The sequence below is a fragment of the Poecilia formosa genome, unplaced genomic scaffold, assembly GCF_000485575.1.
Source record: "Poecilia formosa unplaced genomic scaffold, Poecilia_formosa-5.1.2 Scaffold11, whole genome shotgun sequence".
NCBI classification, from domain to species: domain Eukaryota; kingdom Metazoa; phylum Chordata; class Actinopteri; order Cyprinodontiformes; family Poeciliidae; genus Poecilia; species Poecilia formosa.
In genome coordinates this window covers 2,049,133-2,071,214 of record NW_006799950.1, presented here as the reverse complement: position 1 = coordinate 2,071,214, position 22,082 = coordinate 2,049,133, and the positions used below count along the sequence as shown (strand labels likewise).

Genomic DNA, 22,082 nt, shown 5'->3' with positions numbered 1-22,082 from the left:
ATGAAAAGCTTAATCTAAAGCTTTAACCTGCCAGTTAGGTCTCAGTTAGCACCTAAAATATTTTTATTTAGTTTAATTCAAAGTCTTTCAACTAAATTATAATGTAATCTCTGTAGAATTGTAGTCAGTTGTACTACTTGTAGTTGTAACCCAGTGTTAGCTGACTATGACTTCATTTCAATCATCTACATTTTTTTCTGAATTTACAAAAACGATACTAAAGTAATGCTTTTTACTCCACTTCACATTTATTTAGTTAGGCGACTCACTACCAAAACCCTCAAAAATCCTCCATTTACATTATACTCAAAATACACAAAACATTTTGAATTAATTCTTAATTATTTAGATCAGAATATTAGTCAGTTGAGCTTAAGTAACTTTAAATAAAATATTAACCCTTTAAAGCCTAACATTTATGATTTGGAAGAAAAATGGCTTATTACAGTGTCTTGCAGGTACCTGTTAAATTTTTATACATTTTGTCATACTACAACCCCAAACAGTTGCATATTTTCTGTCAGGAGCTGCATAAATCTACACTTCAGGTTGGAGAATCTGTTTGCAGACGGCTGTTAGCTGTGCCCCACACAAAGACGCCGTTTTTAAAGAGTTTCAAGAAGAAAACCGTCACGCAAATGCGGCAGTAAATGGTCTCCTTTTGTAGTTTCACACAGTCCATGTAGGGTACACATCAAATGTGGAAAAAGGTGCTGTGGTCAGATAAGACTAAGACTGAACTTTATGGCCAACATTCAAAATACTGCTGTGGCAGGAACTGATGGGAGAAAAGAAGGATTAAAACTAAAAGGCAGCCCTGTAAATAAAATCTGTTAGTTGCTACACAAGACTTGAAACTGGGGCAGAGTTTCACCTTCCAGCAGGAGAATAACCCAACATGGAGAACTGCAGTAAGATGATTTAGATCAATGTGTTTTCATGTGTTAGAAAGACCCAAAGTCCAGACTTAAACCCAATTTACCTCTCTGTGTATCAGAAAGTTACAATATGCAACAGTAACAATAATTTTAACAGAAGCTGAACCTCGCTTTACCCATGCTGAAGGTATCTGAAGCAGCCAAACTACATTTTATTACTTTTTCTGCAGAATAGTTTGATTCAAGCTCAGAAGACAGTTTCTATCAAAAATTAAATTTCCAATTTAAATGTAGTTCAGCAGTTAAAACAAATAGAGCCAATGTGATAAAAAATAATTTAGCACATGCCCTCAGAGGAAAGCTGCAGTAAATGTCTTTATTTGATAATTTCACATGTGCTCAAAGCAGATAAACATTTGTTCCTTTAGAAAAAAGACAGAGGCTAGATGTAACATGGAAATACGTCAGAGCATTGTTCATTAAACAAACATTTTCATCATATCAACGTGTGAATATGAGGCACCACACAGGAACAGTAAAATACATTTTCAGTTATTTACACAAGAAAATAACATTAGCCCTTCTGGCTAGATAGATGAATATTTTAGCTGATTAAATCTTGTTCATGTATTTGTGTACATGATATAAGTTTGTACATGATTTTATTTTTATTTTTTTTATTTTTATATGAGCAGCGATCGTTAGAGATGAACGTTACAGAGTTTGACTTTAAGGAGAGAGTGTCTGTGTGAGGAGCGGAAAGACACTCGATCACACACACACACATACACACACACACACACACACGCGCGCAAACAACCACAAAGAGTGGTTGTGGAGGTAAGATGTAGTTCACTTTATCTTAACATACATCCGTATGTTGCAAACTTTATCTTCCTGTTCTCTTTTAAAACACGCAATAATGCCTCAGTGAGTGTCCATCTACCTCTACAGTAACTCCACATTCAAGCCATTCTCAAAGAGAAGAGAGAAGGTGCAAAGGCATGAAGGGAAAAAATAAGCATTGCCAGGTTCACCATGTGCTATGTCCTGGTGGCTAGGTTCATCTCACACATGGTGATAAACACAGAAGCTAACTTTTGTTTTTCGGTTCAAGTCCTTTTTTTTTTTTTTTGGTGAAACAGTTTTGCTACTTATACAGTAAGCAAGGAGCCCCTTTGTCCCAATGGTCTTCATGTTGAGAGCGTGATGAAGAAAAAAAAAGAAAAAAAAAAACAGTAAACAGACAGAGAAAAAGATACCAATGTCACAACCAACAGTCTCAGAAAGATTGTCAAGGCCTTCGCTTTATGCTCATTTATAGTGTTGTGAGTTTATAAACTGAGCTCCTCTGTTAACTCCTCGTCTGCTGTCAAGTTCATCCAAAGGCAGCCACTGTGGCAGGCATGCATCACAGAGTCTGGAAAGAGTCTGTTTATTTCAATGCAAGAGAGACAAAACCATTGGAGGAAAGCAGCTCGAGGTTAAATCAGATCAGTCTGAGAGGCATAAGATGCCAGACTCAGCTGTTTATTCCCTTTCTGCTGATGTCCCATCGTTCCGAGTCAGATCCTCGAAAGCGAGTGCGTGAAAGCACCTCGGGCTTCATCAGTCAAACGACAGTGGGACATTTGACTTTACGTCCCCTTAATAAAGCCCCCAGTCATCCAGGACTTCCTCAAAAAGAGCGTTTCCATGAGTTACAGAGAATCTTCTGGAAGGCTCTGCGAAAGTCCTGATTGAAGATGGTATAGATAACCGGGTTGAGGGAGCTGTTACAGTAGCCGATCCAGAAGAAGAATTTAAACAGCACGTCTGGGACCTTGCACGGGTCGCGGCAGATTCCATACAGGCTGTAGGAGAAGAAGAAAGGGAACCAGCACACGACAAAAACGCCCATGACCACAGCGAGAACAAACGTGAAGCGCTTCTCCCGGGCGGCAGAGATTTTCTTTCGGTTGACGGTGCTCCGACGTTTCCGTCGGGAGGAGAACAGCTCCAAGGACTTTGAGCTGGAACGCGACTTCCTGCTGGAGTACTTGGAGGCAGAGCTGCTCTTCCTGCTGGACTTTCTGTCTTTTCTGTTGTTCTGGCTTTGTTTGGAAGAACCAATGCACTTTTTTGGTTTCTCATCCGATGAGCTGCTATCGTCAAACTCGTCTTCATGGTTATTTAATGGATGTTTTGGCTCGTTTGACTGAGAGGATCCGACGGTTTGCTCTTGGCAGTGTCCGTTCTCACGTTCTCGCTCCTTCGTGCTCCCTCCTTGGGTGGACTTGATGGACCCTCCCATGCCTGGCTCGGCTTGGTCCATCCCATTTTCCAGAGGGGAGTCCACACTCCTCTTCTTCTCCGACATTGTCCTGGTCCTGGTTTTTGCCACTTGATAGATTCGAATGTAGACCAAGATCATTATAACACACGGGGCAAAGAAGGATCCAATGCTAGAGTAGAGAATGTACCAGGTCACGTCATTGAGCTGACACATGGGTTTCCTTTCGTTGCTGCTCCTGTCCATCGAAATCAGCGGCGGGAAGGAGATTACAGCTGAGATCAACCACACCACTATGATCATACCTTTAACTCGTTTAGGCGTTCTCTTTAAGTTGTACTCGACAGCCTGTGTCACCGACCAGTATCTGTCCAGACTGATGGCACAGAGGTGAACAATGGAAGAGGTGCAAAACAAAACGTCCAGAGCCAGGTAGATGTCACACCAAATTTTGCCAAAAAACCAATAGCCCATAAGTTCATTTGCCAGAGAGAAGGGCATGACCAGAGTGGCTACCAGTATGTCTGCGCTGGCCAAGGAGACCAAGAAGAGGTTCTGGGGTGGCTTGAGAGCTCTGCTGGTTAGAACTGCAATGACAACCAGGACATTACCGACTATTGTAAACAAAATGAGAAAGCTGACCAGTCCAGCCAGACCCCAGATTGCGAGCTGGGTGTACGGCTGTTCAGATGTGGAATTAGAGGAGATATTTCCCACCTCTGTCTCATTTTCTAGGGTGGAAGAATTCAAGTAATCCATCCTTTGCTCAGTGTGCGACTTTAAAAAAAGTAAATGTTCGAGAGAAAACCTTATTGAGACTTGAGCGCATATTTCCATGCATAATAAATCTACCTACATCACATTTTATTCTCTTCTCCCCTCCTGGAATCGTCCCCATACTGCGCGTAAGTCTCCCGTGGAAAAGAAAAAGACAGGAAAATAGTCCAAGACGCGAGTCTTTTTTAAAAAATCCTTTCGCCAAAACGTGCGTGCAGCTCAGCAGCCAAATTTTCATGGATATAAAGCGGCAGGCTCCTCACAGCGTCCTCTCCCATCCCGACTGCGCCCGCATCTCTCCACCTCCGCCTCCCCGCTGCGTCCTGAGAGAGGTTTGTAACGACCACGTGTCCTTTGCGAAAGAAAAAAAATATATATAGGAAAAAAAGAAAAAGGAGGATCAAACAGAGACCTGCTCCACCCTTAAGGATGGAAAGACAGGGAGTGAATGACGGGGCGAACGGTAGAAACTTTTACAGGATGCACAACCAATTAAAACACCAAATGCGTATGGAGCGTCTGCACCCTTTGACAGCGGATCAGAAAAATATTCCTTCCCCTATTTCACCGTCTCTCTTTTCAATATAGACCTTAAAACTTATTTTGCAGAGAGAGAGAGTGAGAGAGAGAGACAGAGAGAGAGAGAGAGAGAGAGAGAGCGAGAGAGCAGAGGCATGCACGCAGGGGCACAGATTGCTGCCAAAACGCAAACTGGCAGGCGTGAAGTCCCGCACCAAGGACAACGCGCACTGCTCCGTCCTCTTATCGCTCACACTGGAGGTCAGTATTGTTACAGTCAGCTCCACAGAGACACTTTATGGGAAACACACGCAGCTTTCGCGCCATCTTAACGATATCATACTATGGCTCCCAAATCTGCTGCGTATAGTTGTTTACCTCTGATCGCAGAGATGAACATACTAAACCCACATATTGCTAGTCCGTTTTTTTGATTCCGATTTTGAGACGTAGTTGATATTATAGGATTCTGCTGCTGTATTCTCTAATTAGGGGTTAAGGCTATTGCCCATATTTAAGGTAGAAATCACATTCTTTTCCTCAATGAAATCGCCAAAATTGTCTTTTTTTTATTATTTATTTTTGTTTTGTTTTTTAGATATAAAAACACGAGTTTCACAATTTCACTGCACATGTTCCTGAAGAGGCTAGCCTTTCATTATGGGGCCTGCAGAAGACAGGGTGAGAAGGAAATTAAAAAAGTCATAGAGCAAATGGTGATGGATAAGGGCATCAGTACATTTACGTAATAATACTTGCATTCTTATGTGATTTATAATCTCACCACTTAAAAGACATTAGTTGTTCTCCGGTGGGTTCAATTGCAGAGATCAGATGTGAGCTGATCTGTCTGGACCGAGGCGTTTATCTCGCCTTTCTTCCTTGAGGATTGCATTTCCCTCGAGTACTCAAATGTGGATGTACACTTTCCACCCTCTAAGCATTCAGAGCACTCTCTGCCCCTTTCTGTTCGACTCTCTCTGCTTCCCTGAAAAAGCACATAATTGGAAGCTTTTCAAAAGCTTGATGTTGCAGCTCTCCAGCAAGGTTGCTCAAATTAAATCCAACCTCACAAAAGGTCCAAAGTTTTTTTTTTTTTTCTTTTCTTTTTTTTTTTTGGTCTGGCCCTCTCCATCTGCGCTCTGCTGCTGCTGTTGCTGTTAACCCTGGAACCTCTGGGTGGTGTCACCCTGATGGATTAAGGCAGTCTCGTCTCTGGTGGACAGAGACGAGACTGTCTCTCAGTATTTGTGAGACCGGCATGAGCTTATTGACCACACCCCCCTCCCCCAGCTAAATACCTGCCATTAATCACAGAGCGCTCAGCCATGCTGAATTAAAGAGCAGCCACGGCCGCCAGAAATGATCAGGTCCAAATTGATCCACATCAAACCTGGGAGATGGAAGAGAAGGAGTCGGTCACATGGGCCACCGCCGTCCAGCGAAAAAACAAGCTGCTTTTCCTCACACTGACTCTTTAGAGTAAAAAAGCAAACCTCCACTACGGGTCGGTGTGAATACACATTAGGCTTATATGTGATATGTTCATTGAATAGTGTCCTAGGGCCTCAGCTTCCATATAAACACCATATATAATTGGGCATCTGTAGACGATCTTAGATATTATAGATAAATGCTTCTTGTGTTTTAGTAGAGCAGCTCGAATTCAAAGGAGTAAGAGAGTCTTTCTGCTGCAGAATCCTGCCTCTGGTATTTAAAGAACCTTTACAAACGACTTTCTTCTCTACGTATCAGTGATTTTTTTTTTCCTTACTAAATTGTCCCTTTTTTCGAGCCTTTCTGTTCAGTATCACTTAACGGTGCCTCAGGTTGATGTCCTGCTTTTGCTCTTCGTAAAGCAGTGACCCTGCTTCTGTATTTGAGGAACTTTAGATTCAGAGATGAAAAGGTGTCCAGAAGGTTTCGTATTTCCTATTCTTCACTCTTGGCTGGATTGCTGAGATATTCTTGAACACAGCCTTTTGTAAAGCTTTCAAATGCCAAAACGGATTTTAACTTATTCTGATTTCTCTTTAAGATGCACAAAATATGAGAACAGGATTCACAATATTTTTTTTTCTAGTTTCCTTGTCATCAAATACATTTGCATCCAAATAAATCTGATTCTTATCAAAAATATTTAGTTAAACAATTACATAAAAAAAGAAATAAATAAAACTCCTTTCACACACTAATCTATTTTAAGCATTTTTTTTTCAAGCAAATGGAAATCCAGAACTCATCTCAGAATTTCTGAAAATTTAAATATCAAAAAGGGCTGAAACAAAAAAAGTTTTTTAAAACACAATTTTGATGTTACGTTGTTAGAGCTTACACAGCCATGGGGAAGACTGTTGAAATAAGAGGTGGATTGTAAGGCAACAAGGTCATTGCTTCAGATGTTGACTGTTCTCAGACTGTTGCATCAAAGCATATTAATAGAGAGTTCAGTGGAAGAAAAATGATGCAGTAGAAAAAGTTTCCCCTGTAACCAACATAACCATGGCCTTTAAGACAAGGGCGGCCAAATGTGACAGGCCACGACAAAACCAGGAAAAGGTCTGCATGCACACTGATGATGTTAAGAAAGCACTAGTGGCCTTCAGAATAAAAGTCAAATGATTGTATTTTGTGCAGTTGTAACAAAGTAATGGGATTTACACTCTTAGTAAAACTTAAACGGGCCTGTTAAAGGTTCCCAGTGGGCCATGAAATGTTTGCTTCAGGAGATTGAGAGGCAAAGTTGATTAAAGGGCTTGGACCTGAATAATAAGGAGTGTAGCTAAAGTTACCAGACAACAGACATGGTCCAGTTATTATCTACAATTGAAACAAAAATACCCACACCTGTTTTAACAACCATGGTTACACTGTCTTTGTTTTACTAACAAACTGGTCTGATATAAACCCTCATAAACAACCTACGGAGAAATTAAAATACATCTTACTTTATTTTATTATAGCCCTGACTCCAAACAAATGCCTTACAAAGCAAAGGGAAAAAAAAATCCCATTTATTCACAGATATATAGATTTATTCAATCCAACCATAAAGACGGATACAAAGTCGAGTGCACATATTGAAATGTGTTAGTTTCCAGCTGGCTGGTTGCTGGTGGCCAGGCCAAAATACCGACGGTTTCTGGGCAGCACTTGGTTTCTTTGTGCATCTTTGAATGAGGACCTAATGGTTTTGGAAATCTATGCGATCACGCAAAACAACTTCACTGTGCCTCATTAGACACTCAGTCTCTTTTTACTGCTTATCTGTTCTCTGCTTGTATGCATTTATATAGAGCAAGATCAAACTTTAAGATGCACCATTTTGTGACTCGGGATTACTATCTTGATGATGATCTAACCTACTGAGCTTATCTTAAAGGCACTGATGAAGACTCCTCTGTCACACACGATGCTGCTGCAGAGTTCACAACTATTAACCACTGACAACAGCTACCGTTAATTGCTCCATCTATGCGCTATTTTTCTTTTTTTCTTTCTTCACGAGAGAGGCTACAGTAGCAGCTGATGACAGTGACAAATGGCAGTGCTACCTGGGCACACAGCAGTCTGGCCAAGAGCGAATAGTTCAGTGAAGTAACATTCAGCCCCAGGGACTTTCTCTCTAGCTGGCATCACATGATAGAACAGATTGTAGTTCTCATCTGGTTCGTAACCTTTGTTTGACAAATTATGTTCTCAGAGGAACCGAAAGGCCAGATCAATGGCATTTCTGATTTCCTCCTTCGTGAGAGGATCTCTAGTATTTGCAAGTCCAAAACTGAACTCTCCTGCAATAAAAAGAAAAAAAAAGCTAGCTGTTGCTCCTATGTGACTTTGTTTTCCAGCAAAACAATAACCTTTTGATGCACAGACTAAATGGCGCTGTCAGCAGGAAGGGCGGTTTCAAGTAAAAGTTGTGCTTTCCTCCTTTTAAAGATTTCCCCCATAAATCATTGATGACTTATCCATGCATATACAGAGTGAAGTGTTCAGGTGTCGACAGGATGCATTTTATTCATTCAACATGAGAAAATTCTTTCCTTCGCTGCTTTAGCTTTAAAAAGGAAAATGACCTGTGGTTTGCATTGCGATTGGCATCTGCTTGAACTTTGAAACTTCCTGTAATGAATTAGGAAAAAGACATGCAAAGCTTTATGTTGTCAGATTTAACTTTTTTCCAGAACAAACAAGGCTTTGCAATTCATCAGAACTTTTTAAATAAGATGACTTACTGGCATGATTACTATTGGAACAAGTATAATTAGTTTGCGATATATAAGACTATCCCGTCTTTGAGTAAACTCATGTACTCTAATCAGTAGTCAGTACACACATCTTTGTTTGATGAATTTCAAATACATCCACAAAGGATGCTTAGGAACGGAGAGACGAGTCAGAATTATTTCTGAACTATTTGTTTCTATTTAAATTAGTGAGAAGTTGTGCTTAAATAAGTGCAACACACATCATAAAATGTTTTATTTTTACTCTGCAGCAAAGACTGTTACCATGCAGGTTGCTAACCAGTCCAGAAAAATGGATGACTGTCTAATTTGAATTGCAGCCTCCCTTAAGAATAGTCATTGTGCAGGATTTAGCCTGGCAGAGTCATTACTGTCCATCTGAGTGACAGTTGGGCCCAACTGGCAGATCTGCAGGCAACTTGAGAATTAGGCGCAGCAGGAGTGTGCTGAAAACGTGACGGCCCAGACACAGAGTGCAACCAGTCGACTAGGTGTTGCGTCATGATCCTGCAAACCAGACTGGCTTGTTGTAGGTGAAAAATGACCATCTGTCGCTCAGAGAGAGGTCATAAATTATCAGAGGGAGATTATTTGGAAGAATTAGTGTTGAAATCAAACGTGGAGTTGAGGAGTGATGGATGAGTTCTCGGTACATAAACTGAAACGCATCATGTGAGTTTTTAATAATATGCTAACACATACAGACCCATTCAATGAGTTAGAATAATATTGAAAAGTTAATTTATTTCAGTAGCTGAATTCACAAAGTGAAGATTGTTGAAGCCTCTGCTGATTTTCAGCTGATAGCTGGTGAAAATATGATTTTAAAGATCAGAATCAGACCAATAATAAAGAAAATATATTTACTATAGAAATGTGGGGTCATTGAAAAATATGTTCAGTTACTGCTTAAGTGTTATTTTTAAAAGATACTTTTAATCGGGCAAACTCATCAGAATTTATTGAATATGTGTACATGGTGATTTCATGGACAAAGATTTATCGTGTCATATAACGGCAAAGAAAAGTTTTCAAATGCAGGCAGAAGGCCAGCAGGCGAAAATAAACAGTTCTACTTAAAAAATGTTAATTTAATCACAAAACTGATGTCTAGGGGAGAATTACTGTTGGAGGGTTTTTTTATTGGCTGACTACAGCTGTGAAAGTTCACCTCTGCACCTTTCAGTTTGTTTGACTGGAGATCTAAACCATAGAAATGGCTTTGTGACTCTCTCTAGATCAATAGACGCTTATTACTTTGTTTCTTGTTGGGTTTAAAATTATTTTAGTTTGGGGAATGCTATGTTACTTTCTGAGATATTTTACCCTACTTCGTGTTGTCAGCCAGGTCCTGTTGAAGGCATTTCTTGATTCTGTAGGTCTGGCAGTAATCGGACTGCGTAACTAGTGAACTCATCTTTAAGCAAAATCACAATTATTTTGTAATTTAGCAGGGGGTTTTACTTTTTAATTGGCTGATTTACATAGTTTAATTGTTTTTGTACAAATAAATCTTCAGTTGAAATTTGCATTTTATAATTTCTCGGGTTAAATTTGTTGGATATTTAAATTGGTCTAATGACCTGAAGCATTCAAGTGAGACAATAAATGAAAAATGAGAAAAATCTTGAAGGTGGCAAGTGTTTTGTTCAAAGGTCTTTCAAAGGCAGATGTTATGCTAACAAAAAAAAAAACATTTTAAAACATCACTTTATTATGGTACCTGCCAGTATTGTCTGCAGTAGTCTGGTTTTGTCTGGAGGAAAATAAAAGTCAGCCTCTTCAGTTGTCACCATAAATTGAAGACCTCGCTGCACTTTTTCATCTTCAAACTGGGAACTTCATGGTGAAATATTCAGTTCTGGGCTGTCGTTTCTGTTTTCTGACTGGCATCTATATCCTTTTATTTCTTTTTTTTTTTTCGCCCACATTTTCTATTTTCACCTGAAACTGTTACACATCTTGTTCTGTGAAAGCTGGAGATCTGTGCCCGTGTGATGTGTTCTGCTTGTGTTTACCTGTCTTTGTCTGTGCATGTGTGAGATTTCTCTGCGAACCAAACGCTTTGTCTGCAGTCTCGCAGCAAGCAGGTTTTGCTCAGGAGAACGTTACCCGCCTGGGTCTTCCTTGAGTTTGGAGAATTTGCTCTGTCTGCTGACTGTCTGGTTTTAACCCCGTCTAATTTGCTGCTGTGGACAGACTGACAGTGGCAGCGGATTAGAATACAATTGTCACCTCTCTGGAGGCGGTGTGGGTTTTTTTTTTTCAGCCGGAGCAGTGATATCGCTGCCCAATTATGCCTACTGACAACGAAAGTGAGTGATACATTTCGAGTGAGTGCTTAGAAGCTTTTAGACCAGTCAGAGGTTTATCTCATACTCTGATGTCCGTGTTTCTTCTGTCTGTGGACATGCTCTGTTTTGGCTGCCTACATTCAATTTCCTGAGATAATTGAAACTCTGGAATATTTGTGAGTTTGGACAAAATATTTCATACAAAAAAATAATTGACAAGACTGATTTTAATAAGGAAGGGCGGCAAGAGAATTAACAATTTCTTGGTAAATTGGACCATAAAGGCAGTTGGAAAATAAAAGTGATGATTTTTATTTTAGAAATCTGGGTTTTGTTTGTTGTTTTTTTTCTCTGCTGTGTTTTTCACATATAAGTAATACAGACAGTTTAATGTGTTCTCCTAAGGTCTGATATGCCACGCTCCCTTCTTCTTCTTCTTCTTCTTCTTCTTCTTCTGCGCTTCTGTCAGAGGAACAATAAACCAGCTGAAGTTTGTGCCTGCAAGCAGCATTTGGCTGAGGTTTAATTCTAGCTGTCTGGTTGGCAGTCATTTCTGCATGAGCACAATGTGTGTGACCCATTTGGTCATGATGTCACTTCAACAAAATCTTCCTTATTACTAAGCTGGGGAACAGAAAATGAAGTTTGGCAGGATACAAGGAGGAAGTAATGCTGAGGTCTTTCTGCATAGTGTTTCTGAGCTGCAGAAGACGAACTCACATGGTAACAATACATTGGCAAACAACAGAATGTTCACAATATCGCTTTGCGCAAGCCGTGCGTTTTATATTGCCTTATTGGAAAAACATAACTATTTTATTTATGGAGATGTACCTGTATATCTTTAATCAACAATAGAAACTCAAATAATGATAACCAATTAAAAAAATAATTGGATTGTAGTTGTTTGCCAGGCGTCTATCAAAGGTTAAGCTTGATATTATTTTAATCTTTAAAAACAAGAAAATATTTTTGACATAAAACAAGAGCTGAATTTCAGAATAACCAAGAATGTGACTGTGAATGATATCACGGTGCTGCTCTCAGCAGCAGCAGCTTTACAGTAGTTCACTTTCATTTTTCCCTAAAGATGCTCTCCATATCTCCTCACTTTTTATGCAGATAGATGTGTGGGTGGTCAGAGCTGGCTGAACGTCAAACTCATGACTTTAGATAAGCGAGATCAGAGCTGCTTTCCTCTTTACGGCCAGCGGTCATGTACACGACCTCAACCCGGGTCGACCTTTCCGCTTAAACTTTAAACGGTGTCATACACTCCTGAGGGCGTCTCTCCTCACAACACGCATTAAAGCTTCCACACTGAGCTGAGCGGCCCCGTCAGAGCCCACTGATGTGATTGTTGCAGACGAGAGTTGCATGACTAATTCAATAATGAAATGAAAATTGTATCCATGTTCCTTCACTTCCGTAACCCATCACATGAGAACGTGCTCGTTGCTGTTCCTTCGCACATTTATCCTGATGTTGCAAGTAAGAGCGATCGCAAAAAAAAAAAAAAGTCCGCTGATGTATGTTTTTCTTCTCATTTCTGCAAACATGCACACTCAAAAACAAATGCAAAATGTTTTTACTCCCAACAAAAGACTTTAATAATGATAATAAGGAAGATGAGACACAGGTAAGAAAACGATCTTTGAATCTTGTGAGTGTTACTTACAGTGAGTCGCTTTGCAACTCGTGAATGATAGTTTATTAGACATTTATCAGAATTTACAGTAAAAAAAAAAAAAAGAAGAAGCGCCGTCTCTCGGGCCACTGCCCTTTTAAAAGGTGTAATCTTATCAATCACATGGACATACAGCCTAAAATGTCATTTTGTTACCTGTTTTATAGTCAGACTTTCTGTAAGACTTAAGTGCAGTAGCGTATTTCTTTCGAACCGCAGCAGCCTATTAGGTGGATGTGGGTGACACTTTTGGAAGTGTTGCTTTTTAATGAGTCTTGTAATGACAGCTGTAAACCACAGACACAGATGCGCCTCCTCGTTAAGCGAAGTGCTGCACTGAGCTATGCAGTAGCTTCAGTAAATACAAAGAGTTTGTGGACGACGCTCATTCAGCCGACGTGCTTCCATTGAGCTGAATCTTCACGTGATTTCAGCATCCGCATTCAGCGTTACAAAGATTTTTAAGTCATGACAAAGTCAATCTGATAAACCTCAGGAATCAAAGTAGTTGCCCGTAGCGATATTTTTCAACTAGAGGAACGGTGCAAGAAGCAGGAGGACTTTCATTTTTTAGCTGTGTTTTCATTAACCGCTGCTAGAAGTGAAGATAGATATTAAGATAAAAACTTGCCTCCCCTGTGCAACTTAAAACTTAATTCGTTGCAGCTCATTTATTGTTTTAAGTCTTGAAACAATTTTCCAAGTTCAGTTTATCAACTTTCTTAGTAACATTTAACAAAGAATACCAGTGTGATTCTCTAAAGGAAAAAAATGTAAATGATCATTTTTAGACTTGGCACATTTTAAAACTGCAAACATTGGTAACTGGTCAGCTTCTTCATCTTACTCTTNATATAAAGAGTCTCCTTCCAGACATAAAGTATGAAATAAAGGCTCTGCTATTACAAACCATACATCAAAGAACTTGTCAAGTTTAGCAAGCCATTTATCTAATAAGTGTCAAGAACTCCGTTCAAAGTTCAGAGTTCGTTGTACAATGAGCCATGAAAAACATTGACATCCTAGTTGAAAACTAATATTTTGATGAGTCCTATTTCTATTAGAAAAGGTTAACATTTTGGAGATGTTCAAATACTTTTGCAAATATCAAGTATAGTACTACATAATACTTCCTGATCCTCTGTGCCTCATCAAAACGTTTTATAACACTGCAAATAGAGTAAGAATGAATCGTCTTTCTTTTTATTGCACCATATTACCAAACATACAGGATTCTGTATGGTCCATAAAAGCAACGGACCTTCACATTTTCCATCCAATTATCTGAACATGCATTCTGCAGATGTGCAACAGTTTTAACAGCACATTATGTCATACCAAGCAGAGCATTCGAAGATGGACATTTACTGTCTAATTAAAAAGAATTTCATTCAACCTCTGTCCTTCTGACAAGCAGAGGTTTTACAAACCTGTTGAACTGTTTCAGTTGCTTTTCCATTTGCCACGAGGTTGGAGAACCGCTCTCAATCACAAAGGCTTCCCAACCTTACCTAATTCTGGAACATGCTGTCACCACAAACCCTTGGATTCATTAAATGAGTAAGTGTGAATTTACCTGGAAGATGGAAGGATTCTTGCGGATTCAAACAAGGTAGTATGTAACTAACCATACTCTCCATGCCTGCCTATTGCTCATCTATTGATCCCCTCAAAGCTTGCTGGTGTAGCCTTCAAGGCCCGGAAGAATAGATTTTCCTATCAATGTTGCAGGTTTTGCTGTGTCAGCAGGACAGTGTCTAATGGAATGATTTATAGAGATGGCTTCAGACTTTTTGAACCTTTTCTATCAATTTGCCTAGTTATTAACTTATTGACTTTTGTGGTAATATTTCATCATTTCAGTGCCAAATACCAGATATTTGTCCCTTCATCACACTGACGTTTAAAGCAGTTTTGAACCACATCTTTTCTCAAACAGAAAATGACTGAGTGTGGTTTCTGATCGCACAGAGGTTTGTGGATGTGCAGAGTGAATTTATGACCAAAAGACTTGCACTTGGATTGATCAAATAAGGAATGGTTCCCAGCACAATGTTGAGACGGTTGACCCCATAAGCTAAAGGAGACCAGATATAGAAAGTGTGTATGTAGAAAAAAAACTCAAAAGTAAGTCTAAAGTAAGATCTATACATTGGGAAATGGTAAATATGGTACTGTATGTGCTGAAAAGGACATCTTGGCCCAGTTGCAGAAATTTCTCTGGCTCTTTTGACACACCCTCTTTTATAATGCTCTTATAATTCGGTTCTTCTGGTCAAAAAGAATAATAGGTAAATAGAGTTTCCTTGTACCACTGCTTAAAATTTCTCTAGATTATTAGGTACACGAATGGAAAAGCAAATAACCTGAAATGAAAACAAACAAACAAAAAAAACAACCCAGCTCCCCTTAATTGCCATGAGGACACCAGCATCCTCATGGACCCGCTGATGGTTAAGAACCCACGTGCCATCAAGCACTCATGCATGCTCTGATTGGAGCAGACGGGGTAAGCAGAGACTTATTGCAATTAACTGCACTTTTAAATTTTAAAGAGAAAGCTCTTCCATTTGTGCTTCCAGTTCCCCGAGCAATGAGTTAACTGGTCAGAAATACACACAGACAGCTACAAGTTGCTTCCAACCACACCAACAGGTGAGGGTGCCCCTTTCATCTCCTCAGCAGTCACATGAGGATGCAGCCAGGGAGGCGGAACCAGAGCAAGGCTGCACTTCCAGATGGCCGGTGAGAACCAGCTGTGTCAGATTCTGCAGCATCTCTTTAAACTTTCATTAACCCAGGCTAATATTCCAGTGGTGTGGAAGACATCTTGCCTTGTTTCGGCACAAATAAAGCAAATCTGCCCGTCCTCCAGAGCTGAAGACCTGCTACCCTGACATCACACGTCACGCTTTAAAGCAGAGCGCTGAAGGAGATCCTTCCTGCCCACAGGAATAACAGCATCCATTGACTCCTTGAGGAATGTAAACAGGATTGATTAAGTATTTTTAAACCAAATTCAACTGAAGGATGTTGTATATTCAGCGTCCTTCTTCTTAAATGCCAGACATTAATAATGAAACTTCATTGACTAGTAATATATATTTTATTGATCTAACAGAAATGCCGCATTGGTTCATTTCAAATACTTGTTAAATTGATCTGTACCACCAAATATATTGGTGCACATATTTTGACATCATGATTCTCAACATTAAATGTAAATGTTTTATGAACAATTCCACAAGGACACTTTAACATTGGCCATTTCACTGCCTGAGGTCATCATTTAAACAAATTAAAGGATTAAGCACATATTGAAAAAAAAATCTTGATTCATAACAAACTGTAAAATCACCTTGCTTTGATGAGCATGATCACTGATGAAGGGTCAAAATTTCACCTCGTTTTTCCTTAGAAACAATAAATATCGCCACCTACTTTTTGCCGCGGTAGCCAAAACTATGAAATAACTATACAGAAGCCCTGAGTGGGTGGAAAAAAAAGACAACATGCAACATTTTTTGTTTGTGTGAACAGAACAGGTGCAATCTGTGATTCCTGCGTAGCTGTAGACACACTACAGGGAAATGTTAAACAGTGCAGATCCAGGATGTTTCCTTCCTCTTTTCAGCCTTTATGTCCTAAATAGCTCTATGCAGACTTGCATAAAAGAATATTCTGACAGCTTTTGGGAGGATGGATATTCTCTTTCCGATGCATGGCACAATCGTATCTGAGCCAGGAGAGCCAGTCAACAATCAGCTTAGATAAGACAAATAAAGGGAGACGCCGCTCAGGTGGTTCTGTCAGGAGCTTAAAAATAAACCTCCAAGCAACTCCAGAATTGTGGGACTTTATTGAATTTTGTTGTCACTGCGAGGCTGACAGGCAATCTGACTGCCGCAAATCACTACACCCACACATAGTCCCAGTCTCTAACACCCTGTAATAACCACAGCACTTTTCATTTCTGTGCGTGCTACCTGATATGATTTTACTTACTTTTTTTTTCTACAAAAGATATTGTTGGAATAAGCTAATTGCTTGTGAAGAAACTTAATTGTTGCCAAATAAGTAATAAAAAACACACACAAAAAAAACAAGTAGCTTAAGTAGCTTCTAAACACTTCTATGAAAGATTTCAGTAAACATTTATTCATATGAAGTTAAGTGGCGTATGTGACAAACATTTTTTTTTTGTCACTGTGGCCAAACTGGAGTGGAGTCACAGCTGTGATGAGCCACATACTTTACTCTCGGCAGAGATTATGTCACTGGATTCCTTAAAAATAAACCTGTTTCTATTTTTAAAAATCATGGCATTCTTTCCAATATTGCCACTGAATCATCACCAAGTAAGCGCCACAAATAACAATAGCACCAGATTTGCTTCTCTTTTTTTTACTGTTGTTGAAATGAAAAGCTTAATCTAAAGCTTTAACCTGCCAGTTAGGTCTCAGTTAGCACCTAAAATATTTTTATTTAGTTTAATTCAAAGTCTTTCAACTAAATTATAATGTAATCTCTGTAGAATTGTAGTCAGTTGTACTACTTGTAGTTGTAACCCAGTGTTAGCTGACTATGACTTCATTTCAATCATCTACATTTTTTTCTGAATTTACAAAAACGATACTAAAGTAATGCTTTTTACTCCACTTCACATTTATTTAGTTAGGCGACTCACTACCAAAACCCTCAAAAATCCTCCATTTACATTATACTCAAAATACACAAAACATTTTGAATTAATTCTTAATTATTTAGATCAGAATATTAGTCAGTTGAGCTTAAGTAACTTTAAATAAAATATTAACCCTTTAAAGCCTAACATTTATGATTTGGAAGAAAAATGGCTTATTACAGTGTCTTGCAGGTACCTGTTAAATTTTTATACATTTTGTCATACTACAACCCCAAACAGTTGCATATTTTCTGTCAGGAGCTGCATAAATCTACACTTCAGGTTGGAGAATCTGTTTGCAGACGGCTGTTAGCTGTGCCCCACACAAAGACGCCGTTTTTAAAGAGTTTCAAGAAGAAAACCGTCACGCAAATGCGGCAGTAAATGGTCTCCTTTTGTAGTTTCACACAGTCCATGTAGGGTACACATCAAATGTGGAAAAAGGTGCTGTGGTCAGATAAGACTAAGACTGAACTTTATGGCCAACATTCAAAATACTGCTGTGGCAGGAACTGATGGGAGAAAAGAAGGATTAAAACTAAAAGGCAGCCCTGTAAATAAAATCTGTTAGTTGCTACACAAGACTTGAAACTGGGGCAGAGTTTCACCTTCCAGCAGGAGAATAACCCAACATGGAGAACTGCAGTAAGATGATTTAGATCAATGTGTTTTCATGTGTTAGAAAGACCCAAAGTCCAGACTTAAACCCAATTTACCTCTCTGTGTATCAGAAAGTTACAATATGCAACAGTAACAATAATTTTAACAGAAGCTGAACCTCGCTTTACCCATGCTGAAGGTATCTGAAGCAGCCAAACTACATTTTATTACTTTTTCTGCAGAATAGTTTGATTCAAGCTCAGAAGACAGTTTCTATCAAAAATTAAATTTCCAATTTAAATGTAGTTCAGCAGTTAAAACAAATAGAGCCAATGTGATAAAAAATAATTTAGCACATGCCCTCAGAGGAAAGCTGCAGTAAATGTCTTTATTTGATAATTTCACATGTGCTCAAAGCAGATAAACATTTGTTCCTTTAGAAAAAAGACAGAGGCTAGATGTAACATGGAAATACGTCAGAGCATTGTTCATTAAACAAACATTTTCATCATATCAACGTGTGAATATGAGGCACCACACAGGAACAGTAAAATACATTTTCAGTTATTTACACAAGAAAATAACATTAGCCCTTCTGGCTAGATAGATGAATATTTTAGCTGATTAAATCTTGTTCATGTATTTGTGTACATGATATAAGTTTGTACATGATTTTATTTTTATTTTTTTTATTTTTATATGAGCAGCGATCGTTAGAGATGAACGTTACAGAGTTTGACTTTAAGGAGAGAGTGTCTGTGTGAGGAGCGGAAAGACACTCGATCACACACACACACATACACACACACACACACACACGCGCGCAAACAACCACAAAGAGTGGTTGTGGAGGTAAGATGTAGTTCACTTTATCTTAACATACATCCGTATGTTGCAAACTTTATCTTCCTGTTCTCTTTTAAAACACGCAATAATGCCTCAGTGAGTGTCCATCTACCTCTACAGTAACTCCACATTCAAGCCATTCTCAAAGAGAAGAGAGAAGGTGCAAAGGCATGAAGGGAAAAAATAAGCATTGCCAGGTTCACCATGTGCTATGTCCTGGTGGCTAGGTTCATCTCACACATGGTGATAAACACAGAAGCTAACTTTTGTTTTTCGGTTCAAGTCCTTTTTTTTTTTTTTTGGTGAAACAGTTTTGCTACTTATACAGTAAGCAAGGAGCCCCTTTGTCCCAATGGTCTTCATGTTGAGAGCGTGATGAAGAAAAAAAAAGAAAAAAAAAAACAGTAAACAGACAGAGAAAAAGATACCAATGTCACAACCAACAGTCTCAGAAAGATTGTCAAGGCCTTCGCTTTATGCTCATTTATAGTGTTGTGAGTTTATAAACTGAGCTCCTCTGTTAACTCCTCGTCTGCTGTCAAGTTCATCCAAAGGCAGCCACTGTGGCAGGCATGCATCACAGAGTCTGGAAAGAGTCTGTTTATTTCAATGCAAGAGAGACAAAACCATTGGAGGAAAGCAGCTCGAGGTTAAATCAGATCAGTCTGAGAGGCATAAGATGCCAGACTCAGCTGTTTATTCCCTTTCTGCTGATGTCCCATCGTTCCGAGTCAGATCCTCGAAAGCGAGTGCGTGAAAGCACCTCGGGCTTCATCAGTCAAACGACAGTGGGACATTTGACTTTACGTCCCCTTAATAAAGCCCCCAGTCATCCAGGACTTCCTCAAAAAGAGCGTTTCCATGAGTTACAGAGAATCTTCTGGAAGGCTCTGCGAAAGTCCTGATTGAAGATGGTATAGATAACCGGGTTGAGGGAGCTGTTACAGTAGCCGATCCAGAAGAAGAATTTAAACAGCACGTCTGGGACCTTGCACGGGTCGCGGCAGATTCCATACAGGCTGTAGGAGAAGAAGAAAGGGAACCAGCACACGACAAAAACGCCCATGACCACAGCGAGAACAAACGTGAAGCGCTTCTCCCGGGCGGCAGAGATTTTCTTTCGGTTGACGGTGCTCCGACGTTTCCGTCGGGAGGAGAACAGCTCCAAGGACTTTGAGCTGGAACGCGACTTCCTGCTGGAGTACTTGGAGGCAGAGCTGCTCTTCCTGCTGGACTTTCTGTCTTTTCTGTTGTTCTGGCTTTGTTTGGAAGAACCAATGCACTTTTTTGGTTTCTCATCCGATGAGCTGCTATCGTCAAACTCGTCTTCATGGTTATTTAATGGATGTTTTGGCTCGTTTGACTGAGAGGATCCGACGGTTTGCTCTTGGCAGTGTCCGTTCTCACGTTCTCGCTCCTTCGTGCTCCCTCCTTGGGTGGACTTGATGGACCCTCCCATGCCTGGCTCGGCTTGGTCCATCCCATTTTCCAGAGGGGAGTCCACACTCCTCTTCTTCTCCGACATTGTCCTGGTCCTGGTTTTTGCCACTTGATAGATTCGAATGTAGACCAAGATCATTATAACACACGGGGCAAAGAAGGATCCAATGCTAGAGTAGAGAATGTACCAGGTCACGTCATTGAGCTGACACATGGGTTTCCTTTCGTTGCTGCTCCTGTCCATCGAAATCAGCGGCGGGAAGGAGATTACAGCTGAGATCAACCACACCACTATGATCATACCTTTAACTCGTTTAGGCGTTCTCTTTAAGTTGTACTCGACAGCCTGTGTCACCGACCAGTATCTGTCCAGACTGATGGCACAGAGGTGAACAATGGAAGAGGTGCAAAACAAAACGTCCAGAGCCAGGTAGATGTCACACCAAATTTTGCCAAAAAACCAATAGCCCATAAGTTCATTTGCCAGAGAGAAGGGCATGACCAGAGTGGCTACCAGTATGTCTGCGCTGGCCAAGGAGACCAAGAAGAGGTTCTGGGGTGGCTTGAGAGCTCTGCTGGTTAGAACTGCAATGACAACCAGGACATTACCGACTATTGTAAACAAAATGAGAAAGCTGACCAGTCCAGCCAGACCCCAGATTGCGAGCTGGGTGTACGGCTGTTCAGATGTGGAATTAGAGGAGATATTTCCCACCTCTGTCTCATTTTCTAGGGTGGAAGAATTCAAGTAATCCATCCTTTGCTCAGTGTGCGACTTTAAAAAAAGTAAATGTTCGAGAGAAAACCTTATTGAGACTTGAGCGCATATTTCCATGCATAATAAATCTACCTACATCACATTTTATTCTCTTCTCCCCTCCTGGAATCGTCCCCATACTGCGCGTAAGTCTCCCGTGGAAAAGAAAAAGACAGGAAAATAGTCCAAGACGCGAGTCTTTTTTAAAAAATCCTTTCGCCAAAACGTGCGTGCAGCTCAGCAGCCAAATTTTCATGGATATAAAGCGGCAGGCTCCTCACAGCGTCCTCTCCCATCCCGACTGCGCCCGCATCTCTCCACCTCCGCCTCCCCGCTGCGTCCTGAGAGAGGTTTGTAACGACCACGTGTCCTTTGCGAAAGAAAAAAAATATATATAGGAAAAAAAGAAAAAGGAGGATCAAACAGAGACCTGCTCCACCCTTAAGGATGGAAAGACAGGGAGTGAATGACGGGGCGAACGGTAGAAACTTTTACAGGATGCACAACCAATTAAAACACCAAATGCGTATGGAGCGTCTGCACCCTTTGACAGCGGATCAGAAAAATATTCCTTCCCCTATTTCACCGTCTCTCTTTTCAATATAGACCTTAAAACTTATTTTGCAGAGAGAGAGAGTGAGAGAGAGAGACAGAGAGAGAGAGAGAGAGAGAGAGAGCGAGAGAGCAGAGGCATGCACGCAGGGGCACAGATTGCTGCCAAAACGCAAACTGGCAGGCGTGAAGTCCCGCACCAAGGACAACGCGCACTGCTCCGTCCTCTTATCGCTCACACTGGAGGTCAGTATTGTTACAGTCAGCTCCACAGAGACACTTTATGGGAAACACACGCAGCTTTCGCGCCATCTTAACGATATCATACTATGGCTCCCAAATCTGCTGCGTATAGTTGTTTACCTCTGATCGCAGAGATGAACATACTAAACCCACATATTGCTAGTCCGTTTTTTTGATTCCGATTTTGAGACGTAGTTGATATTATAGGATTCTGCTGCTGTATTCTCTAATTAGGGGTTAAGGCTATTGCCCATATTTAAGGTAGAAATCACATTCTTTTCCTCAA

The 22,082-nt window shown here is 40.2% G+C and overlaps 2 protein-coding genes across 2 annotated transcripts; both read right to left on the bottom strand.

The window, feature by feature from the left end:
• Window positions 1-1,235: 1,235 nt before the first annotated feature.
• Window positions 1,236-4,562, bottom strand: LOC103132197 (alpha-2C adrenergic receptor-like). Its single transcript, XM_007543963.2, has one exon. The coding sequence runs from the start codon at window positions 3,985-3,987 to the stop codon at window positions 2,557-2,559; it is 1,431 nt and encodes a 476-aa protein (XP_007544025.1). The 5' UTR covers window positions 3,988-4,562; the 3' UTR covers window positions 1,236-2,556.
• Window positions 4,563-18,327: 13,765 nt separating this feature from the next.
• adra2c (adrenoceptor alpha 2C) lies at window positions 18,328-21,660 on the bottom strand. Its single transcript, XM_007543952.2, has one exon. The coding sequence runs from the start codon at window positions 21,077-21,079 to the stop codon at window positions 19,649-19,651; it is 1,431 nt and encodes a 476-aa protein (XP_007544014.1). The 5' UTR covers window positions 21,080-21,660; the 3' UTR covers window positions 18,328-19,648.
• Window positions 21,661-22,082: the final 422 nt, after the last annotated feature.